This window comes from Littorina saxatilis, linkage group LG1 (assembly GCF_037325665.1).
Source record: "Littorina saxatilis isolate snail1 linkage group LG1, US_GU_Lsax_2.0, whole genome shotgun sequence".
NCBI lineage: Eukaryota > Metazoa > Mollusca > Gastropoda > Littorinimorpha > Littorinidae > Littorina > Littorina saxatilis.
The window spans coordinates 18755397-18778620 of NC_090245.1; the positions used below are offsets into that span (position 1 = coordinate 18755397).

The 23224-nt window shown below is 42.7% G+C and overlaps 1 protein-coding gene across 1 annotated transcript in view; it reads left to right on the forward strand.

Annotated features, from left to right (window-relative positions):
* LOC138963782 (solute carrier family 12 member 4-like) overlaps positions 1-23224 on the forward strand; it is an 87924-nt gene that overhangs the window by 52969 nt on the left and 11731 nt on the right. The window contains exons 7-22 of the mRNA XM_070335641.1: positions 1685-1899; positions 2331-2471; positions 4825-4923; positions 6444-6501; positions 11609-11727; positions 12367-12541; positions 14114-14212; positions 14658-14777; positions 15792-15896; positions 16326-16414; positions 16935-17014; positions 17936-18024; positions 18906-19012; positions 19602-19718; positions 21476-21565; positions 22781-22872. Of these exons, the coding sequence (XP_070191742.1) occupies positions 1685-1899; positions 2331-2471; positions 4825-4923; positions 6444-6501; positions 11609-11727; positions 12367-12541; positions 14114-14212; positions 14658-14777; positions 15792-15896; positions 16326-16414; positions 16935-17014; positions 17936-18024; positions 18906-19012; positions 19602-19718; positions 21476-21565; positions 22781-22872 (1795 nt within the window). The remainder of the gene's footprint in view (positions 1-1684; positions 1900-2330; positions 2472-4824; positions 4924-6443; positions 6502-11608; positions 11728-12366; positions 12542-14113; positions 14213-14657; positions 14778-15791; positions 15897-16325; positions 16415-16934; positions 17015-17935; positions 18025-18905; positions 19013-19601; positions 19719-21475; positions 21566-22780; positions 22873-23224) is intronic.

Here is a 23224-nt window from a genome sequence, read left to right on the forward strand (position 1 = left end):
AGACCTTTTCCCCCCACCCCCAACCTGATTTTAAGACTTTGGCCCTTTTAGGACCCTGATTGCTCAGGTTATCTCTTCAAAACCTCTGTCTATTTACCTCTATTCTAACCCCTCCTGTTTGGGACCTGATTTTTTGCCCCAAGATTTTTAGTGGGTTTAAAAGTTAGGTACCACTGTACTCTTTCCGTCTGGATATGCATGCTTGGAGAGCCACTGCTTTACGTTGGTGCATGTGATGATAAGCAGCATCATAATTATGTATGAAGAAAGTCACCGGGGCGAAATTCTACACAGATTTGGATATTTTTAGCTCTGATTGTAAAGATTTGTGGACGAATTGAAATTTCAAACTTTCAATCAATCAATCAATATGAGGCTTATATCGCGCGTATTCCGTGGGTACAGTTCTAAGCGCAGGGATTTAAAAAAAAATAAATTTTTATGCAATTTTTATCGCGCACATATTCAAGGCGCAGGGATTTATTTATGCCGTGTGAGATGGAATTTTTTTTTACACAATACATCACGCATTCACATCGGCCAGCAGATCGCAGCCATTTCGGCGCATATCCTACTTTTCACGGCCTATTATTCCAAGTCACACGGGTATTTTGGTGGACATTTTTATCTATGCCTATACAATTTTGCCAGGAAAGACCCTTTTGTCAATCGTGGGATCTTTAACGTGCACACCCCAATGTAGTGTACACGAAGGGACCTCGGTTTTTCGTCTCATCCGAAAGACTAGCACTTGAACCCACCACCTAGGTTAGGAAAGGGGGGAGAAAATTGCTAACGCCCTGACCCAGGGTCGAACTCGCAACCTCTCGCTTCCAAGCGCAAGTGCGTTACCACTCGGCCACCCAGTCCACTTTGTGCCAATCTTTCTGTCAGGGTATACATGCTAGGAGATTGACTGCTGACGTTAGAACATTTGTACACAGTGTCAATCTTGCTTACAGGAGACTGACTGCTGACGTTAGAACATTTGTACACAGTGTCAATCTTGCTTACAGGAGATTGACTGCTGACGTTAGAACATTTGTACACAGTGTCAATCTTGCTTACAGGAGATTGACTGCTGACGTTAGAACATTTGTACACAGTGTCAATCTTGCTTACAGGAGATTGACTGCTGACGTTAGAACATTTGTACACAGTGTCAATCTTGCTTACAGGAGACTGATTGCTGACGTTAGAACATTTGTACACAGTGTCAATCTTGCTTACAGGAGATTGACTGCTGACGTTAGAACATTTGTACACAGTGTCAATCTTGCTTACAGGAGACCGATTGCTGACGTGCATGCTGATAGTGAAAGTTTGAACATTTAAGTCTCAAACTTGCTTACAGGGTATGCTTGCTAGACGACCAATTGCTGACGTGAATGTTGATAGTGGAAGTTAGAACATTCAAGTGTAGAACTTGCTTACAGGGTATGCTTGCTAGACGACCGATTGCTGACGTGAATGTTGATAGTGGAAGTTAAAAAATTTAAGTCTCAAACTTGTTGACAGGGTATGCTTGCTAGGAGACGAATTGCTCATGTGTATGTTGGTAGTGGAAGTTAGAACATTCAAGTGTAAAACTTGCTTACAGGGTATATGCTTGCTAGACGACCGATTGCTGACGTGGATGTTGATAGTGGAAGTTAGAAAATTTAAGTCTCAAACTTGTTTACAGGGTGTGCATGCTGGGAGAGCGGCTGCTGACTTTAGACAGTGTGACGATGAACGACACTATGATGTGCACGAAGAACGAGACCGGCCCCATCCACGCACTCTACTGCACCTTGGTGAACGGCACTGGCCCAGGGTACGACTGTGATGAGTATTTCACCAAGCACGAAACCATGATCCTCAAGGGGATTCCTGGCCTTGCCAGTGGAATCTTTGTCAGTAAGTTTTATGAAGAAAGATTGTGTATAAAATGAGAAAGAAAGAGAGAGTGTGTGTGTGGGGTGTGTATGTCTGTGTGTGTGTGTGTTTATTTGAGAGAAAGAGAGAGAGAGAGAGAGAGAGAGAGAGAGAGAGAGAGAGAGAGAGAGAGAGAGAGAGAGAGAGAGAGAGAGAGAGAGAGAGAGAGAGAGAGAGAGAGAGAGAGAGAGAGAGAGAGAGAGATTCTTTTTGAAAGGTGTGTGTTTGTGTCTCACAGTCTGTCTGCACATAACTGCACAGTTAACATGGAAGAATGTGTAAAGCCATTGCTAATGTTATCATTTATGCATCATTTATGAGTCTAAATATTGATGTTAACAATGTGAACTGCACCAAAGACCATGTTTTTTTTAATAATGCATGTACTGATGAGAAAAATATTGCTTTTACAGACAACACGATGAATCGCTACACCGAAATTGGCAAAGTGATAGGCACAGACGATGACGGGAATGACGCTAGAGGGGAGATAATCGCAGACATCTCAACCTCCTTCATGGTGCTCTTGGCCATTTACTTCCCTTCTTGCACAGGTGTGTGCTTCTAGTTCCAGTGTGTATGGGTTAAGGTAGACCATATCCTAGCTTACACAGAAAATGTGTCTAGCATACAACAAACACTCTACATATTAATAATAAGAATAATAATAATAATTCCCGCAGTGGGGCACTGCGGTTATGAAATTAAAGGCCCCTCCTGTTTTTGGAACCGCAGGAGCTTTCTAGTTTGCTGTTAGGTAGATTTTTGGTTCCTCTTTCCTGTCATGCTCTCTTTTTCTTCATGAATTCTTTTCTTTTTTCTGCCTTCTTGCTCATTCACCTGTATTTTTTCCAAAAATCTCTTCTCTTGCCGCTTGTCTCGCGATTCATGTATAGTTTAATCTGTTAGTGTTCTGATGTAAGTCCAGCAGTAGATAGGTTAAGCCTATTTTAACATACTGGAAACTGGTAATCTTCCAGTAGGTATTAATTTAGTTTTACTAAAGCCTGCTGGGACACAAGTAATGGGTTAGTGCATTAGTAAACAGGAATCGCTTGACAAGTGGCCCCCTTCATCCCCCCCTTCCTCGTCCTGATATGGCTCTGCGTAGTCGGCTGGACGTTAAGCAACAAATAAACAAACAAACAAACAAAATAATAATAATAATAATAGTAAGGAGAATCTTAAACAAATAAGGCAGAGCACTGTTCAGAGATCTGATAAACAAAGGGAAGAGCGCTTACTTCCCTTAGGTGATCAGATGAATAATAATAATAATAATAATAATAATGAGGATAATAATAATAGCTTATAAAATGCAAACCCACATATTCATGCTCTCTGAGTTTTAACTATTACCTAATTAGAGGATGCTACATGGTTTTCCCAAGTTGTCTCGTAGGTACAGTAAAACCTGTCTCTAACGGACACCCTTGGGGAATGGTAATAGTGTCCCTATTAGACAGGTGTCCCTTCTTCACAGGTGGAGGGGCCGGGGCAATATTTTACAAAGAGCACGTAAAATGAACAAGACACTTTTTGTCAGTCCTGTAGTATGTATTTATTGGATTGAACATGAGACTCACTGAAAATGTGAGTAAACAAATGATACATGTAGCAAACAACAACAACAACAACAACAACATCCCCCCCCACACACACACACACCTACCCCGTTCCCTACACACACTGTGCATTCAAACTTACGCAAGTCGGACGTCACAAAGCTAAAAATAGCTGACTCTTCATCAGTCATTCAACGGGAAATTCCGCAGTGTGTCTCGACCAAATTGGGTCAGCTCTTGTTTCATTCAGTTTTTCTAGTCTCAGCATAAATGCATGGAACAGAAATTTAGCTGTGTGAACTATTGTTTCCTTCGAACGATTGCTTACAAAGAGAGAAAGATCGAGAGAGAGAGATTAGTAGGAGGGGGGAAGGGGGGAGTGGTAAATGATAAATGGTTGCATTTTCTTACGTGACCTGTATAAGTGGTCCACTGACAGGCAGATTCTTCGATCTTGCAGTACAAAACCACTCCCATACCACGTTGTTCAGGTCTTCATATTGCGTTTTCCGACGTTTCACAGTTTTTTGGTCGATTCGCGCACCTGACTCCCACTCCTTCATCACGTCTTCTTTTTCCGATTTGATCCTCGCGATCTGTGTTTTACCACATCCCATCTCCTTCGCCACATCTCGGCATGATTGGCCGCTATCTAGTTTTTTCAAGGCAGCGACACGCTGCTCTAAAGTCAACGCTTTTCTTTTTCCTGCTGGAGATTCCATTTTCAAACACAGTAGTCTACTGTTGCTTTTGGTTGTGACTGTATCCACAATGCGGAAAAGCGAAAGTGAGCGAAGCGAAAGTGAGTGAGCGAAAGTGGGTCTCCATCTAAACAAGCCACTGATTGGTCAGAAAAGGGACAGGACAACCAATCAACAACCATTTGTGCTACGGCTACGGCTGCCGAGCACTGACTGCATAACAGTCGAGTTTTCGAAGTTGCGTTTTTATGTACGTTGTGTCCGTTTGTGACAGTGTTTACACTTCCTACGGTCCGAAAAATCGTGTCCGCGTCCGTAAGTGGCAGGTGTCCGCCCGTTAAAGGTTAGTTATTGTTGAAATCGTGTTCGTGCCATGATAAACTGTCCGTATGTAGCAGGTGGCCGTTACAACAAGGGTCCGCTAGACTCAGGTTTTACTGTATTGAAATTCGAGCAAAAGGGAACTTTTCAATATTTGAAAAAGACATACATGAGCGTCACATTGCAAGCCATGTAGTATTCTTATGTTTCTCATTCAGTACTTTTGGACCTTCTACCAAAAACTGTCTGACATCTCAGTTGCTTTGAATTGATTAACTTTTCAACCGTTTCATGTATTTTTGTAAAAATCTTTGTTTCAGGAATCATGGCTGGCTCCAACAGATCAGGTGACCTGGCAGACGCACAGAAGTCCATCCCAACTGGAACAATCTGTGCCATCATCACCACATCTATTGTCTGTATCCTTTACACTGTGGCTCGTGAGCTCATAGTCTCAACTTGTACCGCACAGGAGAAATGAGGTGCAAAAGTTGATGTGATGACCTAGCTGCATGCAAGGAAAACAGAAATGTTCCAAATTTATTCATGCACGGGGTTGCGCGCATAGGAGCTTAACATCTACGGTTCTATCCTTTGCAGTATGATCAACTGAGTTGGTGAGGATGAATGAAAAAATTGCATAAAAAGGGTAGGGGGATAGGGTAGCAGGGGACAGATGTTGTAGAAGAGAGTGAATTACACATTAGGTCAGGACGGGCGCAATGGCTTAGGGGATAAGACTCATAAGCCGAAGGTCGAGTGTTCAATCCCGTACCTGGTGGGTTAAGAGTGGAGATCTTTCCGATCTCCCAGGTCAACGTATGTCCAGACCTGCTAGTGGCTTATCCCCCTTCGTGTGTATACATGCAAGCGCAAGACCAAGTGCGCACGGAAAAGATCCTGTAATCCATGTCAGAGTTCAGATGGTTGTAGAAACACGAAAACACCAAGCATGCATCCTCCAAAATTGGCATATGACTGCCTAAATGGCGGGGTAAAAACGGTCATACATGTAAAATCCCAATCGTGCTAACACATGAGTGAATGTTGGAGTTTTAGCCCATGAAGGAAGAAGAGAAACGGAAGAAACCATCAGGTTGAAGAATATGGAGGGATCGGGTCAAAACTTGGGGAGGAATGTCTTTATCATAGACAAGGTGCAAGACTGTATGACATGGTCCTGTGCTTTTTGACTCGCATGCGAAGTCTATGTACTCACCGAGTCGTCCGTCCGTCCGTCCCCCCCGTCCGTCCGGACGTCCGTCCGTCCGTCCGTCTGAAGTTTTTGAGATTCAATACCTCACCTATATATGATATATAGGGCAAAGTAAGCCCCATCTTTTGATACCAGTTTGGTTTACCTTGCTTAAAGGTCAAGGTCACAGGAGCTCTTCAAAGTTGGATTGTATACATATTTTGAAGTGACCTTGACCCTGAACTATGGAAGATAACTGTTTCAAACTTAAAAATTATGTGGGGCACATGTTGTGCTTTCATCATGAGACACATTTGGTCACATATGATCAAGGTCACTTTGACCCTTATGAAATGTGACCAAAATACGGTAGTGAACCACTAAAAGTGACCATATCTCATGGTAGAAAGAGCCAATAAGCACCATTGTACTTCCTATGTCTTGAATTAACAGCTTTGTGTTGCATGACCTTGGATGACCTTGGGTCAAGGTCACATGTATTTTGGTAGGAAAAATGTGTAAAGCAGTTCTTAGTGTATGATGTCATTGCTAGGTTTAGTTATTTGACCTTGACCCTGAAGGTCAAGGTCATGTCAAGGTCAAGCATGTGAGTCGTATGGGCTTTGCCCTTCTTGTTTCTATGTTGTTGTCATACAATGTTGTTGCTGTATGTTTGCTTTGTAGACACTATTTAGAGTCAAAAACGTATTCATGTCTGATCATTATTTCCTTCACAAACAATAGATCTGACAAGTGTTCTTTTCTTCTCTGGAACAATTGAAGGAGACCTGATGAGAGATAAGTAAGTCATGCTTTTGTGGATCTGTCTGTACTGTGTGTGTGAGTATTTGATAGACAGTACACAGGGGTAGAGGGTATTGGAGGTGCAGAAGCAGTGGATGTCACTTAATTAATTCATTGTCTCCCAGGTACGGATATATCCGTACCCACTCATATGGCTCTATCTGACCAGGTACGGATATATCCGCTCAGACTGTTAGCTTCAGTCACTTCCTGTAATGTCAATCTAACGCCTGCATTCCAGCGTGTTGATACACAGTTACTACACAGTTACTACAATTCTGAGTAACCTGCTGCAGCACAGCTGGTCTTGGCTAAAAAGAACTTGATCAACGTAGGTGGGGTAGAAAGTGTTAATTAACGTGGCGTGTATAAAGTGGCCCCAGTGGTGTCAGATTCAGGAGTCAAAATATACAGTCCAACCTGTCTATAGGGACCACCAAAAGGACCGACCGAAAGTGGTTGTTATGGAAATGTGAATAATATGGAAGAAAATTCGTCGGGGATCCTTTGATGTGGTCGTTGTGGGCATTTGGTCGTGTTCGAGAGGTGGTCGCGAGGGCAGGTTCAACTGTATAACTTAAATTTAATTACATATTCTTACCCAACTCACATAGATAGCAATAACTTCATTTTGTTGCTAAGGTATTAAATTTGAAGCACTCATCCGTGGTAACACGGGAGGTAACTCTAAAAAACAAACTCTACACCATTATAAGGCATGGTCCATGGTAGTTACCTCCCCTACCGGTGTCCTGCGCATGCGCCGGACATATACACCGGTGACACTCATTCCTTTTCCTTCAACCCACGTTGCATGACGTGTTTGATGTGTTCAGGCTTTTTCTTAAGCCATCGGCCTATCTTTCAGGGAAGGCCATCGAATCTTGGTAACATATCAACGTCCTTCTTCACTTCTTCAGGAATTGGTGAGAGCGTTCCTTTTTTGTATAACAAGAAGATTTCTTAGCGTTTTTGAAAGTTTTGCCACTTGTCTTTTGTAACAGTGGTCGGCCATTTTTTACTTTCAAAATGGCCGACAACCTAGACACTTCACCTGTATCTCAATTGGGCAAAACGGTTAAATCTGGTGCTAAACCACGAACTTCTTCTACTACTCATAGCTCTCAAAGTTCTAAAAGGTTCCTTAGCGAGAAGCCGTCTTTGGTTTGGGACTTTAACCTGATAAGCAGCATTCTCTTCTATTGTTGATAGATACCGCTTCTCCCTCAGTTGAAATTTCAGCTTCGGTTAATAACCTCAGGTGTTACAACCATAATGAGGTTAAGCGAGATAAGCTTCTTGTCCTCTTTTTGTCATTGTTTATTCTGAGGTTCAGGACATGTTAACTGCTGATTGTAAACAAATAGCAAGTTAGGCTTCTCTGCTGCTCCCTTCCGGAGTAGATAACGCACGGTCACTCGCACGGGTTCGTTACGAACCTTCTGCAACCATTACGTCTTCCGACGTTGTTGCAGAGCCGACAGATGCGTTTAGGTTGTAGTCAGGTTTCCTGTCAACGAACTTTTGTCTGCCTGTCACCGCCCAGTCCTCTCGGCGCTTTGGCGTCGCGGGCGGTGTTTGCCTTGGCGAAGCACGCAAACCTGTGTCAGGTTTTGGTAACTCAAAGTCTCTCTCGCGGGTTCGTTCAGAGCCGGCTGCAACCATTACGTCTGCCGACGTGGTTGCAGAACCAACAGTGGTGTTGGACTCATCGTCAGGTGTTCCTTTCGACAAATTTTTGTCTGATTTTCAGACATCAGCACCTCCTGGTCCTCTCGGCGCTTACGCGTCGGCAGGAGGTGTTCTTGGCGAAGTACGCAAACCTGCGGCAACGGTTTCCGCTTTAGCGGAAGTTCACACCAGCCAAAAGGTTCATTCCTCATGCCAGTCGTATGCCCCACGGGGGTACGGGCTGGGGTGTGAAGAGCATGTGTCCGCTACTTCCGGTAGTAGGACAACAGGGTCTTCTGGTCGCCATTCGTTGGATCCGGTTGATGCTGATGCTTACCAATCCACTGCCGGTTCCGCTTCCGCTTCCGCGGCTGCGGCTTCCGGTGGCAGGATGATATTGCCTTCCGCTGATAACACTTCCGTGTTTGCGGTTGGCACTCATCAGCCTTCGGCTTCCTGTTCCGCTTTTGCGGCTTCCGCTGCTGTTGCACAGGCTGCATCCACTTCCGCTTCCAGTGTTTCAGCTGGCATGAGGCAGGTCGATGGAGGATCCCGTCAAGGACTTCCATCTTCCGGGGTTTTTTCCCAACCTCTTCCGGTTTCGGCCGATGTTGCCTCTGTGGGGATGATTTCCGGATCCCATCCATTCGATCCGGGGTCAGGCTATCTCCAATTAGGTGGCGGGGCGACCATCCCCAACCCGGCGGGTCCCCAGGCGGCAGATAGGGGGCGTCCCTTAGATATAAGGGATTGCAGCGATATAAGTCGGGCTTGCCCGGACGAATAAGCTGTCCTGAACCAACTGGCGGTGTTCCTATCAGAGCGGGGTGGTGAACAGGTGGCACTGTTGACTCGTAAATACCCTATGTGCTCATACGGGTTCATCACGCGGGTAAGAGGCGCGTTAAAACCTCTGCTACCTGTGCTCCCAGGTAAGGTCCCTGACCAGGAGCTAAGGGTGGGGTAACCCCGACAGAAACCTCTATAGTGCTGAAGTCGGCGGTACTGAGCGAGACAGCGCACTTTAACGGATCACAGTCCTCAACCACCGAAGACGGAAGACAGCAGCCAACTTGGCGTGGGGAGAAAATCGGCTGTCTACGCTTCCACGATAATATGGCCGTGCAATTATCCTTGGATCGAACGCAGAAGAAGAAGAAGAACGGATCACAGTACCACGCACACCATCGCCATGAATACACGCCATGAATACACCCATCCATTCGATGATCGTTGGGATACTCCGGAACAGGATGAAGAGGATATGGAAGACGATACTTCGGAGGCAGATGGGGATGCCCCTTTTTGACTTCCGGCTAAGCTGCCATCTTTGTTGGCATTAGCAGCAGAGGTTACTACACGCTATTTCCCTGAGGGGGTAGCTGTAGCATCGTCATCTGCTGTTCCTCCACTCTCAGCTTTGGCTGATTTTGCGCCTTCTCAGGAACAATCTTCAAACTTTAAGTTCTTGGAGTCTCCCTCGGTGGCTTTTTCGCTTGCGAGATTTTTCTCAAACGATGTTTCTGTTCCACCAATTTTTTCGCTGGCAGCGCATGATGAAGCTCCTGCTGCGGCTTTGCCGTGGCTCGCGTCACATGGACGAGTGGCTCATCACTCATTGAACACTAACCGGAAGCTTCGGCTTACTGCCAATTCCAAGAGCTTGATCACTCCCTTTGCCCTGCCCACGGTACCATTTCCGGTTACACTGGACTTGGCAAGCATTCGGCAGGATGGTTATATATAGCAGGGAGAAACTTTCCGTTTGCAAGGAAAAGGATCTCATTGCTGTGGAAGAATGCCTACAAGTGATGGCAAGAAAAGAGGGGGGGGGGGGGGGGGGGGGGGCAGTCAGTCCTCTCTCTTCAGGCAGCACGGACTCTAGAAGTCAGAGTGTGGGCCTCTTCTTTAGCTGTACTCAAGTATGGAAGACTTGCAGAAGTTATGTATGCAGCTTATTGGCCTTCCAAGGACGTATTCAGGAATTTCTATCTGCGGGATATATCAAGTACCCGCCATTATAGTACACATGGTCTGCCGGCTATAGTTGCTGCCAGACAAGTACTTACAAGATATTGACTGTGAATATTTCCCCACCACCTTATTTAGCAATCTGCTATTTATGTGAGTTGGGTAAGAATATGTAATTAAATTTAAAGTTTCAAAAGTAAACTTTGATTTAGTTAATATACTTACCAACTCACATACTGAATTCCCTCCCAACCTGCCCCGCATATTGTGTTTAACCATTTCGCTGCCAATCAAAACTTGCGTATGTGCATTCCTGACTGCCAGGGAATATTGGAGTTCGGGGTGTAATAATTCACAAAAAATTCTAGCTCCAAACTGGCAGTAGGTAGGTAAGTAAAACCTATGTTATTTTTAAAGGAAATTGAACCAAGAATCTGTTTTTAGTGTCTAATCATGGAAATAATAATTAGTTTGGCTTATAATGATGTTTAAATATGAACTTTTGAAAAATCAGTCCGGCGCATCTTCCGGTGCCTGTGGATCAAACACAGGTCGCTGTTTTGCTTGCTCCAAGAAAGGATTATAATCACTGTCATCTACCTGTTTCCAACGAATTGTCCGAAAGAAGATCTCCCTCTTCCCCTGTCAGTATCCATAATCATTTGCACCGCCTGTAGCGTCAGTCCGGCTTTGTTTTTCCCTACTAGGGCCCGGTCGACTGTCACCGTTAGCCATTTTGACGAGTCGAGATTTCTCTCCCCTACCCTGTTGCCAAGGCCGAAAATAGCCTTCAGACGCAAAACCGCGTCACCATTTATGTTTATTCATGAGAATGAGGTATCCTACCAAGCCATTGGCTGCTATTTGTGTGTCAGCAGTGACGTAGCATTTCTGGAAAATCCCGGAACGGAGAAGACGGGTTTACCCGTCCTAAGGCGCTGCGGCTGCACAAGCGCATGACGGGTATACCCGTCATAAGGCAGTCAAGTGGTTAAAGGGGTATGTGTTTCAGAACGGAATGAGTGTCACCGGTGCAAGCGCAGGACACCGGTAGGGGAGGTAACTACCATGGACCACCCTGCCTTATATGGTGTAGAGTTTGTTTTTAAGAGTTACCTCCCGTGTTACCACGGATGAGTGCTTCAATACCTTAGCAACAAAATGAAGTTATTGCTATCTTGTGAGTTGGTAAGTATATTAACTAAATCAAAGTTTACTTTTGAAACTTTAAATTTATGAATATTTATAGAATCTGAAATGCTGTGTGCACTGTTCCTCCTTAAAGATATGGTTTCCACCTGTAAATTAAATATCACGTAAAAGGTATTACCATGAACTTGGAAAAAGTATGATTTATGTTCACTGTAAATCCAGTTTCCTAACACTGACACTGTGCCTGTCTTAGGGTATCATTGCAGACTTATTATTTCAATTGTCAATAACCATTTATGTGTACTTTGCAGGTATGGAGAGAGTATAGGAGGGAGCCTGCTGATAGGCAAACTGGCGTGGCCACACGAATGGGTCATTTTGATCGGATCTTTTTTGTCCACCCTGGGTGCTGGCTTGCAGAGCTTAACAGGTGAGTCTGCTGTTTGGATTCAAGGTCATGAGCTTTTTTGAGGTGAAATGGACACACAGACATATTTTACACATGCCTGAGCACACATGCACATAGGAATGCACTTTTTAGCATTAGCAACTGAAGCAATTGCTGCCAAATCATTCTCCATGGTGCAGATAAACAGCATAATATCAAGTTCTGTTGTGTGTGTGATATAAATCATAATCAAGACTTCTTCTTCTTGTTTCTTTGTTTTATTGTATATGTTGTATGAGTACGTGTTACACATCCCAAAATTCCATGCACACACACATGCACACAGACAGACAGACAAAAAAAACACACACACACATAAACACCTGCATGCACTCACACACACACACACACTGACACACACACACACGCACACACACGCACACACTCACACACGCACACACACATACACACACACAAACACATACATAAACACACACAAACACATACACGCATGCATGCATGCATGCACATAACCCCCCCCACACACACACACACACACACACACACAAGCAACAACAACAGCAGCAAATTTAACCAAAATAATTCATCTTCATACACACATACACACACACACACTTGAGACATCTATCCGCCTTCAGTGTAAGACTTGTCTTCGAACAGGTGCTCCACGACTCCTGCAGGCCATTGCTCATGACGGTGTGATCCCTTTCTTGGGACTCTTCTCCGTCACAACAAAGAAGGGCGAGCCGTTCAGGGCTCTCCTCATGACAGGCTTCATCTCACTCATTGGAATCTCCATTGGCAACCTGGACTACGTGGCTCCAATCATCACCATGTAAGCTTCCAACTTGTGTTGATCTGGCATTTTCCAAATGTAGCTCTGTTGAAGTGGCATCGCATTTAACTGACAAAAGAGTGAACGTTTTGAGATCCATTCAGTGTCATGTTCAAGCTCACACAGGGCTATATCTGAATAATATCAAGAAATGATAATAATACAGGGGTACCTGCGATGTGGGGCCCCTCTGATGAGAGGATACCTCCCTTACAAGGACACATTCTGGGGTCCCTTTATTATCTACCAAAGTATACCTGTCATGACAGGCCACCTGCTATGTAGGGACACGTTTAGCTGGTCCCAGGGGTGTCCTTTCATCGCAGCTACCACTGTAATAATAATAATGACAGCTTATATAGCGTGAACCACAGTAATCTATGCTCTCCGCGCTTTACAAAAAGAATCATAAACAAGGGAGGCAGAGTGTTGATGACAAGATCTTAGAAAACAAGTCGCGTAAGGCGAAAATACAACATTTAGTCAAGTAGCTGTCGAACTCACAGAATGAAACGGAACGCAATGCAACGCAGCAAGACCGTATACTCGTAGCATCGTCAGTCCACCGCTCATGGCAAAAGCAGTGAAATTGACAAGAAGAGCGGGGTAGTAGTTGCGCTAAGAAGGATAGCACGCTTTTCTGTACCTCTCTTCGTTTTAACTTTCTGAGCGTGTTTTTAATCCAAACATATCATATCTATATGTTTTTGGAATCAGGAACCAACAAGGAATAAGATGAAAGTGTTTTTAAATTGATTTCGACAATTTAATTTTGAAAATAATTTTTATATATTTAATTTTCAGAGCTTGTTTTTAATCCAAATATAACATATTTATATGTTTTTGGAATCAGCAAATGATGGAGAATAAGATGAACGTAGATTTGGATCGTTTTATAAAAGAAATATTTTTTTTACAATTTTCAGATTTTTAATGACCAAAGTCATTAATTAATTTTTAAGCCACCACGCTGAAATGCAATACTAAAGTCCGGGCTTCGTCGAACAATACTTGACCAAAATTTCAACAAATTTGGTTGAAAAATGAGGGCGTGACAGTGCCGCCTCAACTTTCACGAAAAGCCGGATATGACGTCATCAAAGACATTTATCAAAAAAATGAAAAAAACGTATGGGGATATTATACCCAGGAATTTTCATGTCAAATTTCATAAAGATCGGTCCAGTAGTTTGGTCTGAATCGCTCTACACGCACGCACACACACACACACACACATACACACACACATACACCACGACCCTCGTCTCGATTCCCCCCTCGATGTTAAAACATTTAGTCATAACTTGACTAAATGTAAAAAAGGGAAGTAATCACTCCAAAGAAAGACTTGAACACTTAGTGATAGTTATGTGGAATCAGTCTCAGCTGGCACCAGAGAGAATAACAAGCATTTAAATTAACAAACAACATTTATCCTCAACAATGAAAATGTTAGCACAGTCTGTCAAAAGTGCTATATGGTTGCCATTGATATGCGAATAGAAAACTGTCTGATGAGCATGCAGAAGTCTGTTTAAGTCCTGTTTCCGACATGGCTTTGTTGTGTTTCAGGTTCTTTTTGATGTGCTACGGTTTTGTCAACATGGCATGCGCCCTCCAGACTCTGCTCCGCACACCCAACTGGAGACCACGATTCATATTCTATCACTGGTGAGAGTTGTACAGGGTATTGCTCAACTTATTGCTTGGAAGAGCATGCACACACACACATTCACACACACACACATATGCACGCACGCACGCACACGCGCGCGTGAACTTCATGTTGGAGAACTTTTCAGGGGAAGGGGAAAGTATAGCTGTGAAATTTAGATTTTTTTTCTGTACATGCATGGTTTGCTTCTGACAACATTCTGAAGAGAAAAAGGATAAAAAGATTATTTCTACATAAAGGATGTTGTCAGACTCTGTCACCTAAACTTTCTAACCGTTGAAAATAATTTCAGCCATCCAAACTTATGCTGCTAAAGGTTGTACAATTGTCCATGTATAAAATGTCATCTCTTGAGAATCTTAATCACATGAGGCAGAGCACTGTTTAAAGATGTGAGAAACAAAGGGAGATAAGCGTAAAATGATCTGTGCTTGTGTGCAGGACGTTATCACTGGTGGGCTTGGCACTGTGCATCACACTCATGTTCATCTCCAGCTGGTACTACGCCCTGGCCGCCATTGCCATCGCTTTCTGCATTTACAAGTACATTGAGTACAAGGGGTCAGTAACACAACCGCACATCTTGTTTGTCTAGTAAAGCGTGTTCCCTCATATCGTTGCTGTAATTCACAAACCTTGTAAGTTTAATTTGAGCGTGGTTTTTTTTGCCGCCGACTTCAAAGAAATGAAGATACAAGTTTTCTTCTCAAGAACTTTTCTTCACTTTAAAAATCAGTTGGAGCTATGTGCTTTTATCACCACACGGGGAACATAATAAAGGAGCTTACTATTGTTTTAGTTCCAAAACCTCAAAAATTGAAATACGAGGTTTGTGAATGACAGCGATGATATGTATGTCGAACTTTATAATGAGTTATATAGTCTGTTCTTTGAGTTGCGAATAGTAGAAGATCTAGCTTTGGAAATATATTGCATGCTGCAGAATCCTGTTGTATGTATAAATGATGCAGCTGGAAATAGAGGAAAAGAGAGACAAGAAGAGCTTTGTGGCAGCTTGATGTCGGCGGGGAGATCAGCTAGGAAGAAACCCCCTGCGGGTTAGGGGGAAGAATTTACCCAATGCTCCCCAGCATGTCGTAAGAGGTGACTAACGGATTCTGTTTATCCTTTTACCCTTGTTAAGTGTTTCTTGTATAGAATATAGTCAATTTTTGTAAAGATTTTAGTCAAGCAGTATGTAAGAAATGTTAAGTCCTTTGTTCTGGAAACTTGCATTCTCCCAGTAAGGTAATATATTGTACTACGTGCGTTGCAAGCCCCTGGAGCAAATTTTTGATTAGTGCTTTTGTGAACAAGAAACAATTGACAAGTGGCTCTATCCCATCTCCCCCCCCTTTCCCCGTCGCGATATAACCTTCGTGGTTAAAAACGACGTTAAACACCAAATAAAGAAAGAAAGCTAGGAAGAATACAACATTTGTGACTTTCATAATTGTGATCTTTGTTTGCTGTGTTTATTTGCAGACATATATGAACAAAGTTTTTATTTTAAGTTAACTTCTATACCTCAACTTTTTTCTGTTGAAATCAAAACCTTTGCCTATGACTGTTCAGAGCTGAGCAAGAGTGGGGAGATGGAATCCGTGGTCTGGCCATGTCTGCTGCTCGCTATTCGCTGCTACGTCTGCAAGAGGGTCCCCCTCACACCAAGAACTGGAGGTAATTGTTTTTGTTGCTATTGATAAACAGAGAAACATATCCTATGAAGTAGTCCTTCTCTTTTGAAAGCTTCCAAAACTTAAGGAAATTTCATCTTAAAAGGATCAAGAAAGCCTGAAAAAGGAGTTAAATTTATAAACTTAATGAATAAAAAGACATATGCAGCATGAATATTTTAAAGAGAAAATATGTTGATCATAGAGAATCTTGCTGTGGCGGTTTCAGCATTCTGAATGGATGCTCTGTTTATGGGTAATGGCTGTAGTTGTCTGTGTGTATTTAATTGTATTATGCACATATCTGCTTCACGGATCAGCAGTTTTGTTTAAAATCAATGTTTGATATGCAGGCCGCACTTTTCTTCTCTCTACTACAATTGATACAGCCAGGAAATTTAATTTGTTGATTTCTTTTTGTTTTGTTTGTTAGACCACAGCTGCTGGTGCTGATGAAGTTAGATGAGAATCTGCAGCCCAAGTACCCCAAGATGGTGGAGTTTGCCAATCAGTTGAAGGCTGGTAAGGTTTTGTACCTGTGCTGCGACTTCTGTCTTGTGTGTGGCGCACGTTATATGTCAAAGCAGCACCGCCCTGATATGGCCCTTCGTGGTCGGCTGGGCTTTAAACAAACAAACAAACAAACAAAAGCTTCAAGCACCTCAGCCCTGTTGTTGTCTAAACTGAATGTTATTAAGCAGTTTCAAGGACTGAACCTAATTTTAAAGAACATTTTGTACATAATTGAATTGGATTTTATTGAACAGTTTGATCTGAATTGTTGGTTCTGAGGTTTAGATGTTCATCTTCATGGATTAAAGCTTTTCAAAACAGTTTCATGTGCACATTTCATGCATAACAAGGTAAACTTAAGGTGTTTTTTTTAATCCCCCAGTAAATAGAATATGTGTTAAATTTTGTATGTGGTCTTCAATCCCTCTGTTAAAAAATGTGCGCACATACATTGTTGTAAAACTATACATTTCTTCGTCCATTAATACCAATTCTCGCTAACAACCTGACTGCCTTGAACTGTGTGCAGGCAAAGGGTTGACGCTGATGTACAGTGTGCTGGAAGGCAAGTTCTCCGAGCGTTTTGCTGATTCTCAGGCAGCCAAACAGGTCTGTTGTTTTTCTGTATTTTTTTTTGAATTAATATTTAGAAGGAATGTTTTATGTTTTCGAAGGAAATTCAATCAATCAATCAATGAGGCTTATATCGCGCATATTCCGTGGGTACAGTTCTAGGCGCTCTGCAGTGATGCCGTGTGAGATGAAATTTTATACGGCCAGTAGATTGCAGCCATGTCGGCGCATATTTACCTTTCACGGCCTTATTCCAAGTCACACGGGTATGGTAGACAATTATTAACTGTGCCTAAGCAATTTTGCCAGGAAAGACCCTTTTGTCAATCGTGGGATCTTTAACGTGCACACCCAATGTAGTATACACGGGGGGTGGTTCGGACACCGAAGAGAGTCTGCACACAAAGTTGACTCTGTGAAATAAATTTCCGCCGAACCTGGGATCGAACTCGCGCTGACAGCGGCCAACTGAATACAAATCCAGCGCGCTACCAACTGAGCTATATCCCCGCCCCGAAATTGCATAGTAGCAGTGATTGTTTTAACTGGTATTTTTGTCCCAGTGCAACATTCAACAATGAAATTATTAAATGTGAAATTCCGAGCCAGTAAGATTAGAACTACTGAAATATTGCAACAAAAAACAAAAAAATACTACAAGAAGGCGACTAGCCAGTTAGATTTGCATTGAATTTCAAAAGTTCAGCGCTTACATGTATTGGATTTGGCCCTCAGATGACATAAGTACACAAACAGACAGGCTGATGTGGTATTAAGGTGTTTAATTTGAAAATGCAAAGTGATGAATTCAGTGAGTGTATATTATACGTTATTTGTATTTTGTAGTCTCGGCTGGCCGCCTAAATATGAAGTTTTGTCAGCCTCTGACGTCACATGGCTCAAAGAAGGGAAATCCAATGTTCAAGCGATACATTGTCTCTTGTTTGTTGAACACAGACACTGAGCAAGCTGATGAAGGAGGTGAACGTGAAGGGATTCTCTGACGTCAGTGTGTCTACCAATGTGACAGAGGGCATCTGCGCACTGTAAGTCTGTCCATCCATCCAGCCCTTTACCCATCCATATGTGACCCTCCACCACGAAATGAGTCGCATGTCACCTCGCGCGGTTCTGCGCAAGGCTTGATATAAGTCCGGAGAGTGTATGGTAACAGCGTGAGGGTCACCTTAGTCACAGGCTTATAACTCAAACAGTTTTCGCTCTTTTCTAAAACGGGTTTCACCACTGGATAGAGCATAAAAAACTCTTTATGAAAATGTAAAAATATGAAAATCATGCAAAGGTGACATGCGACTCATTTCGTGGTGGAGGGTCACATATATCAGTCTGTCCCATTCCTTCAAATGTGTGGTTGTGTTTTCCCTTTGTGATTGTAGTAATATACACTGTCATTATTCATCAAAACAAATAAGCAGTGTCATTATTCATCAAAACAAAACCGGCACGGTTGGCCTAGTGGTAAGGCATCCGCCCCGTGATCGGGAGGTCGTGGGTTCGAACCCCGGCCGGGTCATACCTAAGACTTTAAAATTGGCAATCTAGTGGCTGCTCCGCCTGGCGTCTGGCATAATGGGGTTAGTGCTAGGACTGGTTGGTCCGGTGTCAGAATAATGTGACTGGGTGAGACATGAAGCCTGTGCTGCGACTTCTGTCTTGTGTGTGGCGCACGTTATATGTCAAAGCAGCACCGCCCTGATATGGCCCTTCGTGGTCGGCTGGGCGTTAAGCCGCAAACAAACAAACAAACAAACATCAAAACAAAAAGAAAACACAACAGCAACCAGTTTTGGTAAATTCGTAATCCATTGTTTTTCAGACAGTCGCTGATTTCTTCAGAATGACAAGTAAAGAATGACTGTCATTATTCTTCTGAAAGTTCACTATTCTTGGCTGATACTTTGTGCAGCATCCAGAATGCAGGGCTTGGCGGACTGCGACACAACACTGTGGTGATGGGCTGGCCTTATGGCTGGAGACACAGCGACGATGAACGCAGCTACAAGGTTTTCCTTGGTTAGTGCTGCAGATTTGTGCGTGTACGTCTGTGTGTGTGTGTGTGTGCATGCATGTGTGTGTGCGTGTTTGTGTGTGCGTGTTTGTGGTGATGGGCTGGCCTTATGGCTGGAGACACAGCGACGATGAACGCAGCTGCAAGGTTTTCCTTGGTTAGTGCTGCAGATTTGTGCGTGTACGTGTGTGTGTTTGTGTGTGTGTACGTGTGTGTGTGCGTGTCTGTGTGTGTGTGTGCGCGGTTGTGTGTGTGCATGTGTTCGGTTGTGTGTGTGTGTGCATGCATGTGTGTGTGCGTGTTTGTGTGTGCGTGCATACATGTGTGTGTGCGCGTGTGATTGCATGCATGTATGTGTGTGGCAGAGAGAAAAAGAGAAATGGATGTTACGTCCTTGCCTTTAAGAAAATGTGTGTGACGTCTAAGCCAAGGACATTAGGGGATTAAATGCAAGCTCATGGACATTAGAAACTTTCATTTCAGAAAAAGGCGTTATTAACATATTAACCAATGATAAAAATACCACAGTTTGAGTTTCTCCTGCACTATCCTTGAGCGCTAGATTTGTTATTCATTCCTACGTTGTTGTTTCAGAAACTATACGCAACGTGAGCTCTGCAGGGTTGGCATTGCTAGTGACTAAAGGAATCAACATGTACCCTGACGTTGACACCAAGATGAAGGGAACCATTGACGTCTGGTGGATTGTGCATATCCTTTGTGCATGTTATGTTTTAGCCAGACAGGTTTTTGGTTTCTGAAATACCAAAAGATAGCAGTCACATCATGAGAGTATATTACTGCAGGTCAACACAGTTTTCCTGTTCTTAGTATCTGCTAAGTGACAAGTAGCAGCAATGAGATTTTTGGGGGGGATTTTTTTTTTTAATTCTCTTTTTTGGAGGTTTTTTTAAATTATTTTTTTTTACATGTATAGGCTTTACATTACATTACATCACATAGACAAGGGGAGGAATGAGATTTATTACTTATCATTTATCATTAACCCCTTGACTGCCTTAGGACGGGTATACCCGTCCTGCACTTGTGCATTATTTCCATGATTAGATACTAAAAACAGATTCTTGGTTGAATTTCCTTTAAAAATAACATAGGTTTTACTTTCCTACCTACTGCCAGTTTGGAGCTAGAATTTGTTGTGAATTATTACACCCCGAACTCCAATATTCCCTGGCAGTCAGGAAGTTTTGATTGGCAGCGAAAGGGTTAAAGTATTCAACTATTGGCATATTCTAGTTTTTACCCCATGGAAAGTGACGTCACATATTGAAAGAAGGGTACACTTTTTTGAGATTCTTTCAGTGTGATGCTGAAACTCACATGAGGCTACATCTGGATACTTCTCAAGTATTCTTTTATATTTTTTCAGTTATTTTTTTTTCTCTCACTTTAAAAGTAGTCCCCTTTTGGGAACAAGAGCTTGATGTAAAAAAAGCAAACCATTACTTATTCTGTCGCCCTGTTTAGTTGTTCAAGAATCTTTGTTCTTTCCTTTTCTCTTTTTCTGTTTGTCTGTCTGTCTGTCTCTGTCTCTCTCTCTCTCTCTCTCTCTCTCTCTCTCTCTCCCTCTCTCTTTCTCTCTCTCTCTCTCTCTCTCTCTCTCTCTCTCTCTCTCTCTCTTAGTATTACACACCGGTACGACCGAACTAAGGTATCAATAAATTACTGTTGTGCAGCGGGTTAAAAGAATACCCTATACCTCGGAGATATACCTTCACTCGGTCTCAACGACGTTACGTGACATGTTATATGGTGGAAGAGAATGCTGTCGCTTATTTTCCACCCTCAGTTCGGTAAGACTGAAACGATGCTCAGTCACGGAAAGAACTATCCAAACTTGCAAGCACAGCCGCGGTTGTCCTGTAAGTTCCCGATCCATGTTAAACCCTCATCCTCAAAAGGAAAATAAGCGACAGCATTCTCTTCCACCATATAACATGTCACGTGACGTCGTTGAGACCGAGTGAAGGTATATCTCCGAGGTATATGGTATTCTTTCAACCCGCTGCACAACAGTAATTTAACGTTACCTTAGTTCGGTCGTACCGGTGTGCAATGGGTGTCTCTCTCACTCTCTCACTCTCTCTCTCTCTTTCTCTCTCTCTCTCTATCTCTCTCTCTCTCTCCCTCTCTCTCTCTCTCTCTCTCTCTCTCTCTCTCTCTCTCTCTCTCTCTCTCTCTCTCTCTCTCTCTCTCTCTCTCCCCTTGTTAAATATATTCAATTTTCTCTCTCTCTCTCTCTCTCTCTCTCTCTCTCTCTCTCTCTCTCTCTCTCTCTCTCTCTCTCTCTCTCTCTCTCTCTCTCTCTCTCTCTCTCTTCCTTCCACTGCATGGTTACGTTCAACTCCTCTGAATGAGCTATTATTTGTATTTTACATCTTGAGTTAATGCGCAAAACATTACTATTCACATGATATTGTGAGCATTGAATCCTTGACCGTCTTGACATGATGGAGGTTTGCTGATGTTGCTTCCCTTCCTGCTGACCAGAGAGAAACCATGGAAACACTGCAAGCTGCGCATCTTCACTGTGGCTCGTATCCTTTTCTGAAACTTGCACCCACAAGGAAAAAGGGGAACAAAGGATTAAAACTTCCGGAGACAAGAAGAGCGGGAATGGCTTTATAACAGAAAACATGCTCTTTCTATAAAGAAAAGTGCAACAATTGGTGAGCCGGTTGGCAGGGGAGGTAATATTGCACAAAGGTTGACGTGACGCAGTTACTTCCCTTGGTTCAGGTCGTAGCTCCTCTTTTGTCAATGTTCAAATTGAATGTTCTTTTTTTTGTATCTAACAAAAGTTTGTCATCTATGGTGTTTTGTTGTTGTTGAAATATTAGTTTTAATTGTTATTTACACATTAACATGCTTCCATTTGAAACTTCGAGGTCTTCATCGGGGATTCGCTCCGTCGGGCTTCAATTAGACTTTGGGAGGGCGTCAATCCACGATGAAGACCGGGAAGTTTCAAATGGAAGCATGTTAATGTTATTGTAATTCAATCTGACGACGATCTCTTTCTTGCGGTTGTAAACAGAGAGAATTGGTTCTGTTCTGTTCACACACTACTTTCAGTCCACCTATCTGCAAGGGTCAAGTCCCTAGAAATATGTCTCTGTATTCCTATCGTATCACTCTGCTCCTGTTTTGTTTTCTTTCACACACATTTTCCCTTCTTTTTTGACGGGTTTCTGGACAGAAAACTCTAAAACAAATTCTTTTCATCACAGAAGCGATCTTTGGAATTGACTGAGGTAGTCCGGAAGAATTCATGCATCAACTTACGTCGCGTATTCAACGTCATCACTTCACACACCTTATGGTCTCGGTATTTCGTTGGCCTTCATATTTCCTACTTGTAAAATGACCCTCAAAGCTAACCGAGACTAGTTGAGGCTGTATCAATGCGCCTCGCCAGCAGGTTGTTAATGGATTTTTTAGCGAGTGGTTATCGACAATTAATGACCGGTAATTTTTAATGAGTTGGGGCATTCTGACCAATCACAGGATCTGTTTCATTAAAACGCAAACTTGATTGAATTACAAGATGATTTATTAATAGTTTTAGGGGGAATCAAATTTTGTTTGCAAAAAAAAAATAAATGAATAAAAATCTGGCCAACAGAAGTTTTTAGATATTGGCATAAATGCATAGTGTCTATGTCTTTGTGCCTGTTTTTCTGTATGTCTTTGAGATGTTTACTAAGCGTTGCCAAGCATAGTGTCAGTATTTTTCCTGAACTGTGAATCAGAAATGGAAGACAACAGTATCACCATGAAGAAGGACTTAGAGATGTATCTGTACCAGCTGCGTATTGCTGCTGATGTGGATGTCATTGAGATGGTGAGTCCCATGTCAGCCATTTGTGTGTTTGTAGCAATGTCTTTGTTCATACACTTTGTGTGTGTGTTTTCTGCTAAAAAACAAAAAAACAAAACAGAAAAAACAATTGAGATTCTGGAGTTGTTTTCATTGTATAGAATGAAAAGATAAAATGAAAATATAAAATCATAAAATGTCAGTCAGGGTTTTCAAAAATAATGATAATAATATGGATTAACTGTGTCCATGTATATCCCCGTGTAGGGGTGCCAGTATTGTGCATATGCCCTCTGCCGGAACCTATTGAGGGAATGCTGAGGCATTGTATTCACAACCATCCCCTCATTCTCATAACTGTTACATGTACGTACGT